At 31.3% G+C, this 18,007-nt stretch overlaps 1 protein-coding gene across 5 annotated transcripts in view; it reads left to right on the forward strand.

Annotated features, from left to right (window-relative positions):
* The window catches only part of LOC139521660 (homer protein homolog 2-like), a 52,327-nt gene continuing 34,320 nt past the window's right edge, over positions 1–18,007 (forward strand). For 3 of the 5 annotated variants that reach the window (XM_071315157.1, XM_071315158.1, XM_071315162.1), the window contains exon 1: positions 1–116. In XM_071315157.1, the coding sequence (XP_071171258.1) occupies positions 106–116 (11 nt within the window). In that variant the 5' untranslated portion in view covers positions 1–105. Of the gene's footprint in view, positions 117–11,131; positions 11,259–13,831; positions 13,888–18,007 lie in introns of those variants that run through there. The other 2 variants (XM_071315156.1, XM_071315159.1) reach the window with 2 other exon arrangements.

Consider the following 18,007-nt stretch of genomic DNA (forward strand, 5'->3'; position numbering starts at 1 on the left):
TTTGATTGCCTAGTGCGTTTCCGGTTAACAGTTGGGACGTTAAAAAAATTGTAAACAGAACAGAAGAAGTGATATGTACAATGTAGCTTTAATACGAAGAGCAAAATGAGTTTTGGGTAAGCCGATTAAAGCAACATTCAATTCAATTAATTGGTGGTCGTTAAAAGTTCTGTAAAATTTGTGGAATTTTGCAATCATGAATTGTCATCTATCTGAATCACTCATAAATTTATTCTATGAGGGACGAGATCTAGACAAGATGTCCTATAAAATATATGAATCACTAATCTAAGTTAGTATATTTGAGTAGGTATTGAAGATGCAACCTTGGTGGTCGAGTGGTCTAGCCCACTGTGCATAATGCAAGGCAATTTGGACTTTGTTACAACAACATCTCAGTAGCCAGGTAGCCCAAGTTCTAATTATCCGTGCAAGAGAAGAACAAACATTTGCTTCTCAAACCTAACATTAAAGGGCTGTTATTTGGACGAAATATATATATTTATAAATGTCTAAAAAATTAAAGAATACAACTTAAACACGTCAATTCAGGGCTCACGCTACCAGGCGACTTGGGCGAAGAAGTCGCTTTCCCGACCGTCACTTCGCTTTTCCCCGACCCCCAAAAGCGAAAACAAGTCGCCCTGTTCTTGATGATACTCGCTTTCAGTCGCTTCAATCATCGGACATTTTCAATTTATTACCAAGTTGATGAAACATCAATTTTTTATTGATAATTAAAGGGAAACTTCGCAAAAAAATCAAAAATTGATATTATGTTCATTAGGCATAAAAATGCTCAAATTCATAGATATTATAGTTTTATTCCGCTAGACAAGCGATCACCATCGATTTTAAATTTAGAGAATCATTTCCATCCGTTCAGCCATTTTGTCTTCGTTCCCGGTTAATAAAATCGATATGTCTATAAACCCAAAAGGAACAAAACTACAGTAACCGATGTAGTCGTAATTGCATGTCGATATCTTGGCAATCGTACGGTTGTTTTATCCGACTTACTAACTTCAAGTTGATACAGAAAATATTCTTATTATTTTTAAATTACCACGGTCTTTAAACTGTTGATATTGGAATTAGGTAAAAAGTCAAAGTTGAAATCATAAATAAGTGATCCGTGAAAATTGTTTTCGAAAATCTAATTTGTTCATAATTCTTTAAAGTAATAAACTTTTTTCAAATAACTTTTAATCTTCCCTCATCTGATCACCAGCATGGCTACAGGTATTACTTTCAAAGGTATTGGGAGGGGTGTGAGGTGACACGTCCAGGTATTTAAGCGATTTCCTGTCGGGCTTGCAAGTTCATGCATCGTTTCACTTCTGCATGTATTGATCAGTGTACACGGCTGATAACTTATAACTTTCCATTTTGAACTATCAGATGTATGATATACAACTCTGTCTTACTTGTCATTACTAAACTCATACGCTTGTTTATAAATAACATTTCTGGTGTAAAGAATATTATTCATAAAAATATAAATAATACCCAAAAAATAAGATTTGATGGAATTAAAATCTATTTAAATATTTTTTCCAAGGGTGAATTTGGGAAAATGTAATATATACTCATTGTCAATGGTGAAGGACAGATTGGAACATACCAGAAATATTGATTTATAAAATGTACGCACTTGCCGATGATTCGTTTATACGACTGGGTTGAAAGTTATGGAACTAAAGCGCAATTTAAAATATATACATGTATACATTAAACATAAGAAAAAAAAACATATATTTTAAATAAATTGGGGTAAAAGTTTTGCAAATAGACTAGTCCACGTATGCCAACAGAAGGTAATCATCGTATGTCGATAGACTATTGTATACCAGAAGAAGAAGAGAACCAATTTGATTTAAATACAGGTCGATGTATAACTTTTGCTTTGGTTCATTGAAGTTGTCACGGGAAATAGTAAAATCACAGATTTATATTTCAATAAGATTGTTCTCGAACAAAGGAAGGAATTCGTCATCACAATTGTAATATATGCCACTGGACGAACACTAATTATCCCCAAGGGATGTGAATATTTTGCTGGCAAACTTTTGAGTATCAAAGTTTCAAATTAATTTCGGGATTTATTTTCTCTCTTGGTATTCAATAACAGAAAAAAGAATAAATTACTTGTCCGCTAAATAGGGGTATTCTTGTCAGATAAAAGACTTTTAGTTACATTTAAAAAAAATATGGAAATATGACATTAAATTGGTTCTGTCGTTTTTTTAAACATCGTTAAAAAGATGTGTGTCTAAGGTGAACGCCACAAGACAAGAACCCTGTAATACTAGTACGAGAGTATAGCATTTAAACCTTGCTTCTCAATAATATGGTTGTATCGGAAATCTTTTCATACAAATTGACAACTCATGGTCCGATATGCATGTACTATTTGCCACATAACGCCCATAGATCTTTCTACCATCATCATCTTATTCTTTGATATTGCTGTAAACATCGATGGTTCACACCCAAACAAAATGGGAGTAATGGACCCTCAGAGCTTCTCCGTGTTATACACTTGTGGAACTTAATTCATAGACGAAATTTCTGTATTGAAATGAATCTACATCTCACAAACAGGATTTTCAAATAATGATTTTGAGTAATCACCTTACAAACCAATATAAAAGTATGGCAAGATATAACCATGAAGGAATTTAGTTTTTGTCAGTCGCAAGAACTCATCACAATCATAAACGTATACGTATATATGCATGCAGTTTCAAATATCAAGAACAAGCGGTCGATGTCGATAGTCCGTTTTCTAACTGTTCAGAGTTAGACATGTCACTAGTTCATTCTTGGAAGCCTTCATATTCCCTGTCCAACGATGGGAACTCTTTCTGTTTGTATTGACTATAAATGCTTGTATGGTAATTCTGTCGTTTATCTGTACAAGTGGTTGCATTTCCTCTCCTTTCCCAACAAACAAACGAACGAAACGCTACTATTTTGCTTTCTCTGGATCTCATCCTCAGTGGCGCTTATACGTCAGGAAACTTACATGTATGTATACTAATAATGATTGTTGCAAGAACAACGATGTATGGACAAACTATTCTAAATTCGTCAATATCAGTTATGCATGACTAAGATATAAGTTTTATTACAACTACTGTATTACTTATTTGGATTAATGACGGCTATCATGTTCAACATTGCATGCACAAAATATTATCATAGAATTTTAAAAAAAAAATTGTCAAAAAAAATAATGCCTTAGCTTAGATAATTGGTATTCTTTTCATAAAAAGTTCGTGTAAATGATTGTCAAATGAATTTAATTGTGCAAGAATAAAATGTTAAAAAGAAACTAAAACAAAAAAATCATGCATTTTGTATGTTGTATTTTTTTTTCAATTAAAAACTTTAAAATTGCTATAGTTTTATAAGAATTTAAACACAGCCAGATTTGAATACAAGTTAAAAAATTCCAGTAAAGTCAATGATATCAAACAGATTGGCAATGGTATAACAAATTGGGTAATATTGCATTTAGTTTTTATTAAAGATTAAAACTACCATTTTTTACTTCATTTACGCCAATTACCGCCAAGAAAGTAATCAAAAATTGTTTCCTTTTATTTTTATACACTTTCTGAATTACGAATCTGAAATTTTATTTTCAATTAATTTACACAATTTAATTATTGTATCTTTATTCTCATCGTGTATTAAACTCTTAGTGTATTAAAATCGTGACAGCATACTCTTTCTAACCCTTTCTGTTTATCCTTTCCAAATAACAACATTTATACCTATGTACGCTTGAACTCACACCTGCGGCTAAATAGCTACAAGGTAAACAAATTGACCTCAAGCCGAGAAATATACAGTGACCTTTACAAAATAATATACACACTCTGCTCACACTTTAGTTGCATTGAAATGATTATCAAAACAATAACGGTAAATAGAACTGAAATAATTTCAGTTCAATATCAGTAAAAATGTTCAATAAATATTTTATGAAAAAATTCTCAACAATAATTAATGAAATTTATTCGAAAACATTTACTAGAGATAATTTAATAGGAGTTTAATTCATCAAAACAAAACGGTATATGCATATTCATTTTCGTTCATTCTTGTATTGTGGTTAATGACTACGACCATTCGTCAGCTGTGCGCTTTTAATTACGTATATTGTCGATAAGCTATAAGAGTTAAACAGATTTTATTTTTTCCCAGAATTCAATAAATCGGGCTAATACGTCACGACCCACTCGAGAATTCAACCAAAAAAGTTTCAAATACTTGATTTTCTCCGTTATTAGAAGGAATATAAATTTAAAACTTTGCAAATGTGTTTTTTATGTTAAGATGAACATAATTAGATGATAAGTAAAAAATCGCGGAATTTCCCTTTAAAGAAATTTAGACATAAACGATTCATTATCTTAAGAAAAGAGGTTGAAGCATTGTCTTTGCAGTGTGTTGCAGGTTATTTGATAAAAATACAACTTTTTATCACTTCGTGCATCCGCAAGTTCCGGTGCTTGTTACTTCAAAACGTACATCAACCTAAATTTCGGCGGCAAAATAATTTTGTTACTTCATTTAAACGTGATAAAAGTTGCCTCTAGTAAATGTTTAATCCATTTATTGCATTAAAAACGTCATGTTCCTTTCCAAATAACTTGTCAAACATCGTTTATTTTTGTAAATTTTCTTGCATTCGTCCGCCATTGACCGATTTTTAAACCACGGATCTGAACCGGACCAGCTATGACCGAAATCCGTACTTTTACAATAACTACTTCGGACGCATGTATGGAACAGCTGACACACGAATACTGATCCCAAAGGGAAAATTACGTATTCCACACGCATTAAGAGACTTTTGGTTACATCTAACTGATTGGTGTATATAATTCCCTATATTTTTTATGGATTGTTTCAACAAGTTGCTCAACTCTGAGACTATTAATTATATTATGGCCCAGCTTAATAACTTTTATATTTTTTGATGAGAAACACTGAATTTCATACACAAGATAGATTTGAATTAAATTGTAACTGATATATTATAATTTCTTTACAGTTTTTAACATTTTTTAGTGCTAGATATTGAATATCCATAGTTGGTAGTTTCTCACAAGAACCTTAGTAAAACTTAAAAAACTTTTAATTTGAAATGTTACTTTAATTGTATACTCAGATATGAATTTAATAATATAAAAAGAACATTATTTACATATGACCCTTTATACTATAGTAAAGTCCAGACATTGTAGCGCACTGCGCGAATGAGCACTTCTCTTTCATATCTCACCACTTCTCCCTATCAGTTTCAAAAAGAGAAGTCACTTCTCCCTATAATTCTGAAGTAGTGTGAGCCCTGCAATTGAGAAGTTCTATTAGATTTCAAATAGAATTTAGAAATACGCAATATTTCGCCAGACAAACTAGCTTATATATATACATATTGTATACATTATATTGACTGGATGTGAGTGGAATAGTAAGTTTATTGTCACCCAAAGTGTAACTATTGCCCCGAAGCAAAGCCAAGGGCAATAGTTGTATCTGAGGAGACAATAAAATAAAGTTACATTCCATAAATATCTTATAAACAGACAATAAATGGCAGGGATAAATCAACAATGGTGATATAAAAAGCAGAACCCCAACCATACTGTTTAATGTTTACTTGATAAATATTCTGAAATGCTAAGGCTACATCCTGCACTGCATCAACCTGGGATAAAATAGGTAAAGCTGGACGTCATAAATCCCACAGTATTTTGAAAATCCTCCAAAACCATAGCTGCATTTGAAATTTTGTGAAATATTATGACGATTGCAGTCAAATAATTTCAAATAGTTGGAAACTATTGACCTGTCAAATAGTTCAACACTTGCAATTTGAAAAATAATGAAAATATTATACATGTATTGTGTACTTAATTTATATACATGTACATTGTAGAAAATGATACATGTATTATATAAACTGATATATAATAAATGTAGGTGATAAATACATTTTGTACCACCATTGTTTTTTCACTATTAGTCATTGTTCCCATTTGAAGAAAAAAATGTGCAGAATTTATCTTTGTCTCAAAAAATGAAATAAGAAACACTTTGCCAGAGGAAAAATTTATCCTGTGGAGTACAACATACAAAATTTCCCATAACATTTGAAGTTTCATTGCATATAAGAAAATAACCATCACTATTGGAAGTTAACCTATAAAATGTTCATGTGTGCAAGCTTTAGTAAACATTTAAAAAAATAAGATAACAAAAGTACTGTACTCTTCAAGTATTCAAAATATTCTAGCATAGAAACACCAAATAAAAAAAGAATGGTGCTTTGAAACACCCAAGATACATGTTAATTTCTCGTATATTTTTTTACTGCAATTCAATGTAGGATAAATTTCCTACAACTGTCAAATTCTAGGGATTATTTTTTCTGCTGTTTTTTTTTGTATTTACAATTCATATGCATCCGCCTGTGAGGTATTATGATTTGGTAGTATTAAACAGTGGCGGATCCAGAACTTTTCCTAAGGGGGGGCCCGCTGACTGACCTAAGGGGGGGCCCTCTCCAGTCATGCTTCAGTGATTCTCTATATAATCAACCAAATTTTTCCCACGAAAGGGGGGGCCCGGGCCCCCCAGGCCCCCCCCCCCCCCCATGGATCCGCCTATGTTAAATCATGTGCCATCAATAATAAGAATAGAGTCTAGCTCAAAAGGTTGAATCATGCACTAAAATGCACTGTTAAACTAATGTTCTGCTTAGTGTTCTCCCCCGACATTTCATTTAGCATCCTGATCAAAGAAATTTGAAAAACCATCTTGTTTTTAAAAATTATAGCATCACATCCATGACATAATCTACAAGAAAACTAATTCAGATAGCACCACATTCAAGAAATTAACCATCACATTACCATGATGCTGAAAGGCCCTGGGGAGAACACTGCTGAGCAGTGAGTGCTATTTGCAATTGAAACAAAACTTTGGAAATCTTCTTGTGCAGTAGTTTCTATTGATTCAGAATTACCCATTACAGTGTTATAAGCCTGTTATCTCCCTTGATTTTGTTGTTAGTACGACTACATTTTACTGGTTTGATAGAAGGAGATTTGTAGTGTATAAAAAGGGACAGTATCCCAACACAAAACCAAAGCACTATTTAACATGCTTAAGGCCAACAATGGCAATATTAGTTCTTCAACCATAGACAAGTGTCTATTCAATGCTCAAAAAGAAAATAAGAGGTGTTCATGTAAATATAATGCTTTATAATCTTGACACTGCCATATTTCATGCATTAATTCTTATTGTGTCTATTCCAAATCAAGGAGCCTTTAATCTAGTGATAATTGTAGGTGTCTGTCTGCTATAAATGTTTTTATGCCCTGGCCGCATTGGAGTGGGCATAAAGTGTCACCCTTGTTATGCCCCCGCTGCAGTAGAGGCCTAGAGGGGGCATTAAGTGTTACCTTTGTCCTTTAGCCATACATCCCAAATTAGTTTCAATTCTTTAACAAATGATGCCCAAACTTGCATATAACATTATAGAGGGACATAATTGAATTGATGCTACAGCAATTTGTTCAACCTTTACTTGGTCTAAGAAGATCTGTGTACACCCCTATAATATAAAATAAAGTTGTCCACATTTTAGCATTTAGTATTGAAAATGCACGAATTTTTTTGGATCAAAAATTAAAATAGTAATATGGACAAGTTAATTATGTAAAAGTTATTGAAATTTTTGGTTTTGAATAAATTGAACCAAAGGGATGGTCGTTCAAACAGACACCCTTATTTCTAAAGACCTCCACTTTGTTAAGCGGGGGTAAAATTATAAACAGTTTGATGAAACTTGGTTGTAAAATTTGTATTAAATTTTTATTATTGAATTTTGTTCTGCAGTAGAGTCGATTTATGAAAAAGAGACACATATAGATCTAAATGTTAAAGGAAAGAAAGGAAATAATAAAGAAGTCAGATAAACCTGTTATCTACTGATATAAAACAAGAGTTAATGAAATGTTGTAAATCTAAAATACCTTTGTTTATTGACAAATACCTGCTAACTTTAAATTGTCAAGGTACTATAACTGATAACTATCTAACAACTTTTGATTGAACAATTATCTATTTGTAACAAATTTTCCGTAATATGCCAATTGTTTCCTTAAGCTTATAACATCTTAGAAATAGAAGAATGCTTTTTTGATGAACATTTTTTATAAACTGCACAGTATGAAATACTTGAAGAAATGTGTTTTAGATTCCAATATTCATATAGTCATTGGTTGTTTGGCAGTCTTTACAGTATTTACATCATGTATAATTATGGGCTATATCTATTGGGCTCTATAAAATATTTAAAACTTTTTTCATGAAAAAACAAAATTCATTGTTCATTGATACATGCAAAATGACATGATTGATATCACTTGAAGTTGGATGTCAGTGTCACTTCCACCAATCCTTACTCATGAAACAATGTGACTCCTGTTGGGACCATTTCATATATGATAGGCAGTGGTGGATTCAGAGGGGATCTGGGGGTTGGAACCCCCCTTTATTTTGAAGATCAATGCACTTGAATGTGGACCCCCTCCCCATTTTGAAAATGGTTGTATCTGCCCCTGCAAGGTGATAGTATGTGAGGCTAGAACAAGTCACATTTTTTAGCTTGAAAATATGAGAATAGGGGAAAACTATCAGAAATATATGGTAAGGTTGATAAAGTTTCCTTTGATATGAAAAGCCCTATCATTTTTTTTCCACATCAGAAAGTCTCACTGTAAGTTAACATTATGTAATTAGGAATATTAACCTAAAATATTCCACTTTTCCAACACACTACATGAAATCCAACCAATATGGGAAAAGTTTACATTTTTACCTTCACAATAAATGAAAAGGTCATCTAATTTTAAGATTAAATTATATGATAAGGGTAGGGGAAGCAACACCCTAGGGCTCACTATCAATTGAGTATTGATTAACTAAGGACAGATTGCGGTCAAATAAGGCTCAAATCTATGAATTTTATGTAAGTCTATAAAACAAAACATTCACAACATTTATAGGTAATATGTTTGATATAAACTTTATGTGTTATTTGTTTTGTATAGAAGTTTATTTGTTCATATTGTATGTAAAGAAGATAACCATTTTATATTTTGCTTCAAGGGTAGGTGCAAGAGGTTTGTTTTCACATTTTGCGAATATTGTTAATTTTGGGCAAATCTTTTTACGCTTTTGTTCAAAATTTATGTATTTTGCTGGGTAAATTATTCATTCTCATTGTTTTGGGCAAGGATATTTAGTTCTTGCAAGGCAAGAATTTTCATTTCAAAATTCTCCTCCCCATACTATTTAATGGTTTTCCTCTTAATTAAAACCTATAGTTTCAAGAGAAGGTACATATGGGTCCTGTTGATGCTTCTTTTGTCTTAAAGTATATAGTGCTTCTAACCCAGACTCTCAATGTATATGTTCTGGTTTGTGTAAAGGAGAATAACTTATTTGCTTGTTGTAGTGTTGTTTGTACTGATAAGTCGTTGAGAGATCAACTGTTTATTGGTATACAGACCCCCGGAGAGGGTGAAAAACTGAAAGTACAAAATAACAATCATAAGCATACTATTAAGTCAACACTTATACAATAAATGTCAAAAAGTAGTACATTCACAAAGAAAATGGTTATATAGTTCAATACAAGTAACTCTTGTACACTAAACTTCGAAAAAACAACATCAATATATCAGAAAAAGGTTACATGCAAGTATCTATATATGCAATAAAAATGACAGGTTGCATTTGTCATTGACTGTACTTTTCATATCGTGCACGATATTACACACGTTAAAACTGCTGTACTGTATTTCTAGAAAATTCGAACGTGACCCTTGTCTACATCAATAAAACACAAAAATAAATCCTAATATGTGGGATTGACAAATAATGAATGGAATTTAAGGGGCAAATGCATACATAAAAAATACAAACAGTACTGTAAATTCACAGCGGCAATATTTTTTCATGTCATGCGTAAATTCAACAATATGCACAAAGATATAAAAAATGAGCACAAATATAAAAGGTAAACTTACTCTAGTGGTGGACTACATGGTCAATTCGGCACTTTACCATAACAGTACATTGTTACACACATTAGTATGACTGTTAAGTGTTTTTTTGGGTACAGACTTTGTAATCTAGACCAATTGACAACAGATTTAATATTTGAATGAAAGGGCTATTTTCTGAAATAATATTTTTATTAATGAAGATCTGTTGAATAAAATTGTTTGAAGCTTAAGCATATGCATGTTTTGAAAAGCTTTAAAACTTTGTATCAACATTAAAAGTAAAAATGTTTTTTGATGCTGACTATTTATTTAAAGTAAAGCATAAATTGTACATGCACTTACATGTATATATTATATATATAATTATCTGATAAAAGAAAGTTTGCCTTAACAAATTATTATATTTCATGAATAGAAATGATTTACAATTACAATGTATTCAAATTGTATTTAAACATTTGTATATTAAAGATTGACACAGGTCCCTGGGAGCTCTAAAATACAAAATGTATAATGCTAAAAATGCTGCAATATTTGCATAGAATTCCATTGAGTCACTAAGAAGTGTTACTAATCTGTCTTGACTTGCTTTGATAAGTATTTATTGTATTATTAAAATAAACACAAGACAACATTCCATCTTAATATTCAAAACATATTTGATAATTTAAATAAAGTTCACTGTCAAATTACATAATTGTGATAATCCAGGGTCTTTAAATGAAGAAAAAGAACACTAAAATATATGTAATAAATAATTGCATTTTTTAAATACTATGTACCCAATTATTGTATTGATTTCAGTCCTATTTTGACATCAGAGTTATCTCCCCTATCACCTGACACTGTATGATACTGTAATATATAATGTTCCTTAGTATAAATTGTTTTTAAATGAAGTTATATTAGCCTATAGACTATCTTGATCATCACCTATTGTTGTCTATTCACAATCCATACCCAATAGGCTTCTATACTTACTGGTGTGGAAATGATGTTTTAAACAGAAACATCAATTATTAACTAGTTTGCCAAAGATATTTACTCAAATTCTTGGCCATTTTATATTTGTGAAGAAGAAAATTTAATTAGGACTTTGTGAAAAATGAAAGAAGTGAGTGGACTTAGTACACCACCTGTTGCTGTGATCATTCACAGGTAAATAACAACTTTCTCTTCTCTTTTATATAACTAGGCATATTGTGGGTTTACTGGCAATATTATGATAATTTCCATTTATAGTTTGAATTTCAGACAATAAAGGAGCAATAGGATATAATAGATGTAATGGTTTAAAGGAAAAGAAATAGCAAGTAATACAGGCATGATTACATTGCAGTGTTCATTTTACTTGAAGTGAGGGGTTTTTTTTTGGGGGGGGGGAGGGAGAACCCAACATTTGAGCATCTGGAATGTCATGTAATATGATTGGCCTTGTCTTACTGTGTTTTAAAGGTCCTGTTAGTAACACAATGATACTAGTTGCATGGTGCTATGATCATAATACAAATAACAATCTTTCCTATTGCTCAGAACTGTGGAATATTAGTGCAGCATGCTTTATTTTTCGAACAGAACAAGTTGTATAAAACTCAATCACAAGCATATATTTATAGATTATCGTTGATCATCTCAACGAGATTGATTTTCTCGCTTGAGCTGGGACAGCGATGTCCAGTGGTATGTAATCATTGTATTAGGCTATTACAGGTGATTTCTTCATCAAAAACCCCCAAAAAAGATTATCTCATTCAATTAATTTGGTGAACTCAAAATTTGGTATATATATACAATGCAGTGTATTCTAAAAATCTTTCAAGTTGTATCACCATGTTCATTTGTACCTGAGCCTACAGGGATTCCAAATACCTAAAAACTGAGCATTCATATTCAAATATCCTGATAGGATTTAAATTTTTCTGTGTGTATTTATTAATTTACTTCTGCATTCTTTCCTTCAGACAAATTGTCTATTAAAACATCAACATATAAGTCATGCATGTTCTACTTGTACTTATATGCCATATATATATATGTTAATCTCTTAGATTGTGTTTTGATGCCTAATTGAGGATTATGCATTAGCAAAAAAATGAAAACAATACTACCTCAGAGAGCATATATAGTACCAGACACAACTATCATGTATAGTTGTTATTGTTTGTGTCCTTTTGTTTTTTGTGGAGATTTGTCTCATTGGCAATCATACTTTATCTTCTTTATAATATTCACAGCAAGTTATGTATAATATTTATGCATGCTTTAAACATGGAAGTTTCACTATAAGAGGGTTTAATTTATTTGCTAATTTGGTGTTCAAAATGTCAGAAAATATCCATGAGGTATAAAAGTTTTGAACAATTCAATAACATTAAAGGGCACACTTATCGCCCAATGCACTCACTGACTTATTTAACCTAGAGAACAAATCTACAAAACTATATCATCTGAGAAAATATTCACATTTACCATGTTTACAGTACAAATTTAAAACCATTGATTCACAGTTACATCACTTTTGCGATAAGTCAAATTCTCTATTTTAAATTCAATACACATGAACATTTGTACAAAAAAATATCTTATATAGACTGGTGTCTTCTTACTGTTCAGTGATAAAAAATTCATGTTTATTCAGGAATAGATATAATGAATATGCACTACTACTTTTAAAAGTATGTACTGGGCTGAAAATGAGAATTTCATAATTGTCCACAAAAAAAATGCCTTTTTAATACTGGTAATTACATACTTGTTACTCCAGACCAACAAGCAGTTTTTTTTTACTTCTGAAATTCACACTTATTTAACCTCCCTGAAATAAAGAGGATGATGAGCTAGCTAGTGTGTTTAAGTCAGCAAAAAACAGAATGATCCTGGGGAACTTTTCATTTGTTTTAGGCTTTAAAAAGCTGGCTTCATAGCAGAGATGTAACATACCTGTTGGTTAAAATATTCTGTGTAACTGTCTATCATGTTTTCTGTGGAAAGGATTATCTAATTAATTCACTATGACAATAATTTATATAAAATTCAAACACTAATGACTATATTAGTCTTTTTCCTCTCTAAAACTTATATTACTATAATAATATATATATATACGCAGACTGTTCAGGATTCACCCTAAAATTAATTTAGTTTCAAACTCGTTAACTTGTTGCCTACTATTGTTAATTTCGAATCTCACATTGATTGCTCTACCAACGTTTAAATGAAACCTTTTAGTCAAAATAATTAATAGATAGCAGAATATTTGTTGAAATCTGTGATGAGTTACTTTATCATACTTCAATGTGAAGCAATGTCAACCTAGGCATGAGAAGAGTAAGAGACACATTTTATTTTTTAGATTTGAAACTTCAGCAAATTTGAATACCTAAGGTACTTATTTATGGTTGAAAAGGGAAATAAGGAAATACAATGCATAATAATGTGCAAGTGATGTGTTGCAGTAATTTAATTCATTGATCCAACATGTTGCATGTATGTGAATCAGTTGTAAACATGAATCATCACTGTTTTATTAAACTTTTTTCCCCAATTTTCAGATCCAGACGTGTAATATTAGAATATATATAGCTCATTTTATTAGAACAGGTGTCCAAAACTTGCCTGTAGTCTTAGGATTTTGGGATCTTTATTTCATAAGGAGACAAGCTAGACTTGGTAATACAAATAAATTTTCTAGTATTTAATCCAATGACGTTGATTGCTATTTATTGTTTTAGGAAATGTTAAAATTCATCAAATCCAATAAAAATGCAGAGGTAGACAAACAAATGAGGTACTTTTATTTGTTTTTGTAGGATTTTAATAACTTTTGTTTTTTTAATTATGCTAAACATTCTAACTGGCATCTTATTTTTTGTTATTTTTTTTAGCTATATATATCCATTTTGTTGTATAAGTTCTTTAATTAATGGGATTAATGGCTTTGTTCTTCACTAAATGGAATTGGAATTTATTAAATTGTATTTTCTTTTGTGTATTATTATCCTTTTTGGAGGTTGGTTGATAGATAGTTTAATGTATTTTAAACTGTAATTTATTCCCAGTAAAAGTTACCATTCTTGAAAATCAAGAGGCATGATTTAATTTGTACTTTTATTTTCAACTGTTGATATTTACTAAATTTTTATAATTTGTTCAGATTGAGAAAAAAAATTTGGTTAATAGGACTTCATTAGGAAATGTTTTTTGAATGAAGATTACCATTACTGATGATATTTCACCTATGGATGAATATCCTGTAACTGATAGCTGTCAGACACTATATATAAATTGTCAGGAGCCTGTAATTCTTATTCAGTGGTTGTCGTTTGTTTATGTGTTACATATTTGTTTTTCGTTCATTTTTTTACATAAATAAGGCTGTTAGTTTTCTCATTTGAATTATTTTACATTGTCTTATCGGGGACTATTATAGCTGACTATGCGGTATGGGCTTTGCTCATTGTTGAAGGCCGTACAGTGACCTATAGTTGTTAATGTCTGTGTCATTTTGGTCTTTTGTGGATAGTTGTCTCATTGGCAATCATACCACATCTTCTTTTTTATACCATCAATAATCTATCCTGTCCTCTAAAGAAGGTCTGGGAAAAACTGAAATCAATCAGGCTTTTAATCATTGCTGGGCTCTGCTTATAATGTGTTTTGACATTATCTACATTTAATTGATTTAATTATTTTCTGCTGAAACACTTTAACTTAGGAAAGTTCTGTTGAAGCTGTTGTGTTTAGAGTAACTTATTCCTCTTGTCAGTTTTCTCTATATTACCCAACTGTCAAGGAATGACTTTAAACTTGTCAAAATACCCTCATCCTCTTGTTTGGGTAGTTTTAACTTGTCAAAATACCCTGATCCTCTTGTTTGGGTAGTTTTAACTGGATGATATAAGCTATGGTAATAGGAAAGATGCCTGATGGTTAAAGAAGAAAATATTTGTTAGTTTTATGGGACAATTCTGAAGTACATAGTTAAAATGTTTACCTAATTAAGTAATAGGTTGGACTGAAGAGGACAAATTTGACTTGAAATTGATAACAACTTCTCAATAAATAGATTAATAGCATGGCCTTGTTTACTTTAGCTGATTGTGTTCTTACTAATATAATTCAGATTTTCAATCCTAAACCTTAATGTGCCAGCAGAAGGCCATTTACTTAAATTATGCTCTAAAATTAAGTTATGTTGTTGTTTGCTGTCAGCATTATCAGTTATGGTAAATTAAATGTACACATTTTTACTCTAATTGTCTGTCACTCCTCTTTGACAGACAGGGAAAACTTCTGTGTTCACATTAACTGTTAAAGAGATTCAGACAAATATTTCAGTCAGTGATTTTGTTGTGGAAACAGCATATGAATAACAGTCTGGTATTCAATCGTAGCAATATGTTCAGCCAATCATGCTCTGCATACTTTATACTACCGTGGATTCATTTATTTTCGTGGGTTCCAATTTTCGTGGATCGAGTAAAACTTGCATATTCGTGGAAATATAATTTCGTCGTTTTGGCAAAATCTGCATACTTTCCTGTAGACAATTTGTAATTCATTGATCATTTGAATTTGTGGTTCCCCTGGACCCATGAAATCCAGGAAAATCAGTATCCAATGAATATTAATGAATCCACAGTATTGACTATAATTTGGGTTTTCATTAAAGGGTTTATGTATACAGGGCCACTATGCATTTATTTAGGCTCACATTATTAAAAGTTTGAACTTCCATATATATGCCCAATACTTTTAAACTCTATAGTAATGTAAAAATCATTCAAAATTCTACTATATTTTTTTTCTATATTATTACTATTTCGGTTTTTAGGTACAAATGCTCAATGAAAAGTTATTCCCTTGAGACAACTCTGCTTAACTTGATATTAAATTAGAATTTCAATGTAAGGGAGATAAATCCAGCCTGAATTTGCTCAAGTTCTAATAAACATTGAAGTATTTGTTGTTCAGTGTAATAAAATACTAATTTTGAATTTTAATGACATTGTAGGTACAAAATGTATAAAGAGCAACTGTTTAATTCAAGTGCCTTTAAACTGATTATTTTTAAATAGAAATAGAATCTGCAATTTAAAATTCATTGTGTAGTTGATATTTCATTGATATTGAAAAAAAAATATATTGTTATGTTATATACGTATTGAAATGAAATGTAAGCCTTTTGGAAATGAATTACAATGAAGGGATGAACTTAAGGTTTGTAGTAGTTCTTTACCTTCTTCGGTTGTATTGATATATAGTTTTATCTTTATATTTGATAGTTTCATAAGATCTCACAGGTTATTAATATATGGAATGCTATTAGTTGATGCAATAATGTTTTGCCATTTTCAGAGCAATGAGTGCAATGCATTTGGCTAAAATCTAAATCAAACCAAAAACTTGAGGTCAATCTTCATGAAAGCTAAATAATAGATCAGTTGTTTTATTGGTTCTTTTAAAAAAAAAAACCAACAATACCCTTAAATATATTTATATAAACTCTGAATTTCTAAAAGTATAAGACTATAACAGAAATACAGTTGTACAAACTACATTGCCTTATTTAGACATACATGTACTTAATGATTTATACATTCAATAACATTTGAATTGGCTGAATACAGCCACGATCAAAGTGAGGAGGTTTTCCTTATTAACAGTAAATTGTAAATGAGGTTAATTCCAAGATGTTAGCGTTATTTTATATGAATTATATCACTGGTCTGTTTTTTGTTACTTTTTGTCGAGCCTGCAACTTTTGTTGCAGAAAGCTCGACATAGGAATAGTGATCCGGCGGCGGTGTTAGCTCACTTCTTAAAAGCTATATACCGGTATTTTAGAAGGTGGAAGACCTGGATGCTTCATATTTTGTATATAGATGCCTCATGTTACGAAGTTTCCGTCAGTCGTATGTCCATTGTCCTTGACCTCATTTTCATGATTCAGTGACCACTTGAAAAAAAGTTAAAATTTATTGTAATGGTAAATTCTCTCTTACTATAAGTAATAGGATAACTATATTTAGTATTTGCATACCTTGCAAGGTCTTCATGCCTGTCAGACAGTTTTCACTTCACCCTGACCTCATTTCATGGATCAGTGAACAAGGTTAAGTTTTGGTGGTCAAGTCCATATCTCAGATACTATAAGCAATAGGTCTAGTATATTTGGTGTATGGAAGGACTGTAAGGTGTACATGTCCAACTGGCAGGTGTCATCTTACCTTGACCTCATTTTCCTGGTTCAGTGGTTATAGTTAAGTTTTTGTGTTTTGGTCTGTTTTTCTCATACTTTATGCAATAGGTTTACTATATTTGTTGTATGGAATGATTGTAAGGTGTACATGTCTAATGGGCAGATGTCGTCTGACCTTGACCTCATTTTCATGGTTCAGTGGTCAAAGTTAAGTTTTTGAGTTTTGGTCTTTTTATCTAATACTATATGTCATAGGTCAACTATATTTGGTGTATGAAAATATTTTATGATCTATATGTCAGTCGTGCAGGTTTTATTTGACCTTGACCTGGTTGTCAAAGTTCATTGCTCAGTGTTATGTTTTTGTGTTTTGGTCTATTTTCTTAAACTATAAGCAATAGGTCAACTATATTTGTTGTATGGAAGCATTGTTAGCTGTACATGTCTGCCTGGCATATGGTTCATTTGACCTTGACCTCATTTTCATGTTTCATTGATCAATGTTTAGTTTTCTTGGTTAATGTTAAGTTTATGTGACAGTCGTAATAAAGCTTTATATTTAGGAGAATCAACATAATATCAATGATTAGTAAAGAAGGCGAGACATTTCAGTGTGTGCACTCTTGTTGAGTTGTTGTATTTATTGTGGACATTGAAGCATTTGCTTTTTAACATGGTCACCCTAAAAGTTTGTTTAGGACTTTGA

This window comes from Mytilus edulis, chromosome 4 (assembly GCF_963676685.1).
Source record: "Mytilus edulis chromosome 4, xbMytEdul2.2, whole genome shotgun sequence".
NCBI classification, from domain to species: domain Eukaryota; kingdom Metazoa; phylum Mollusca; class Bivalvia; order Mytilida; family Mytilidae; genus Mytilus; species Mytilus edulis.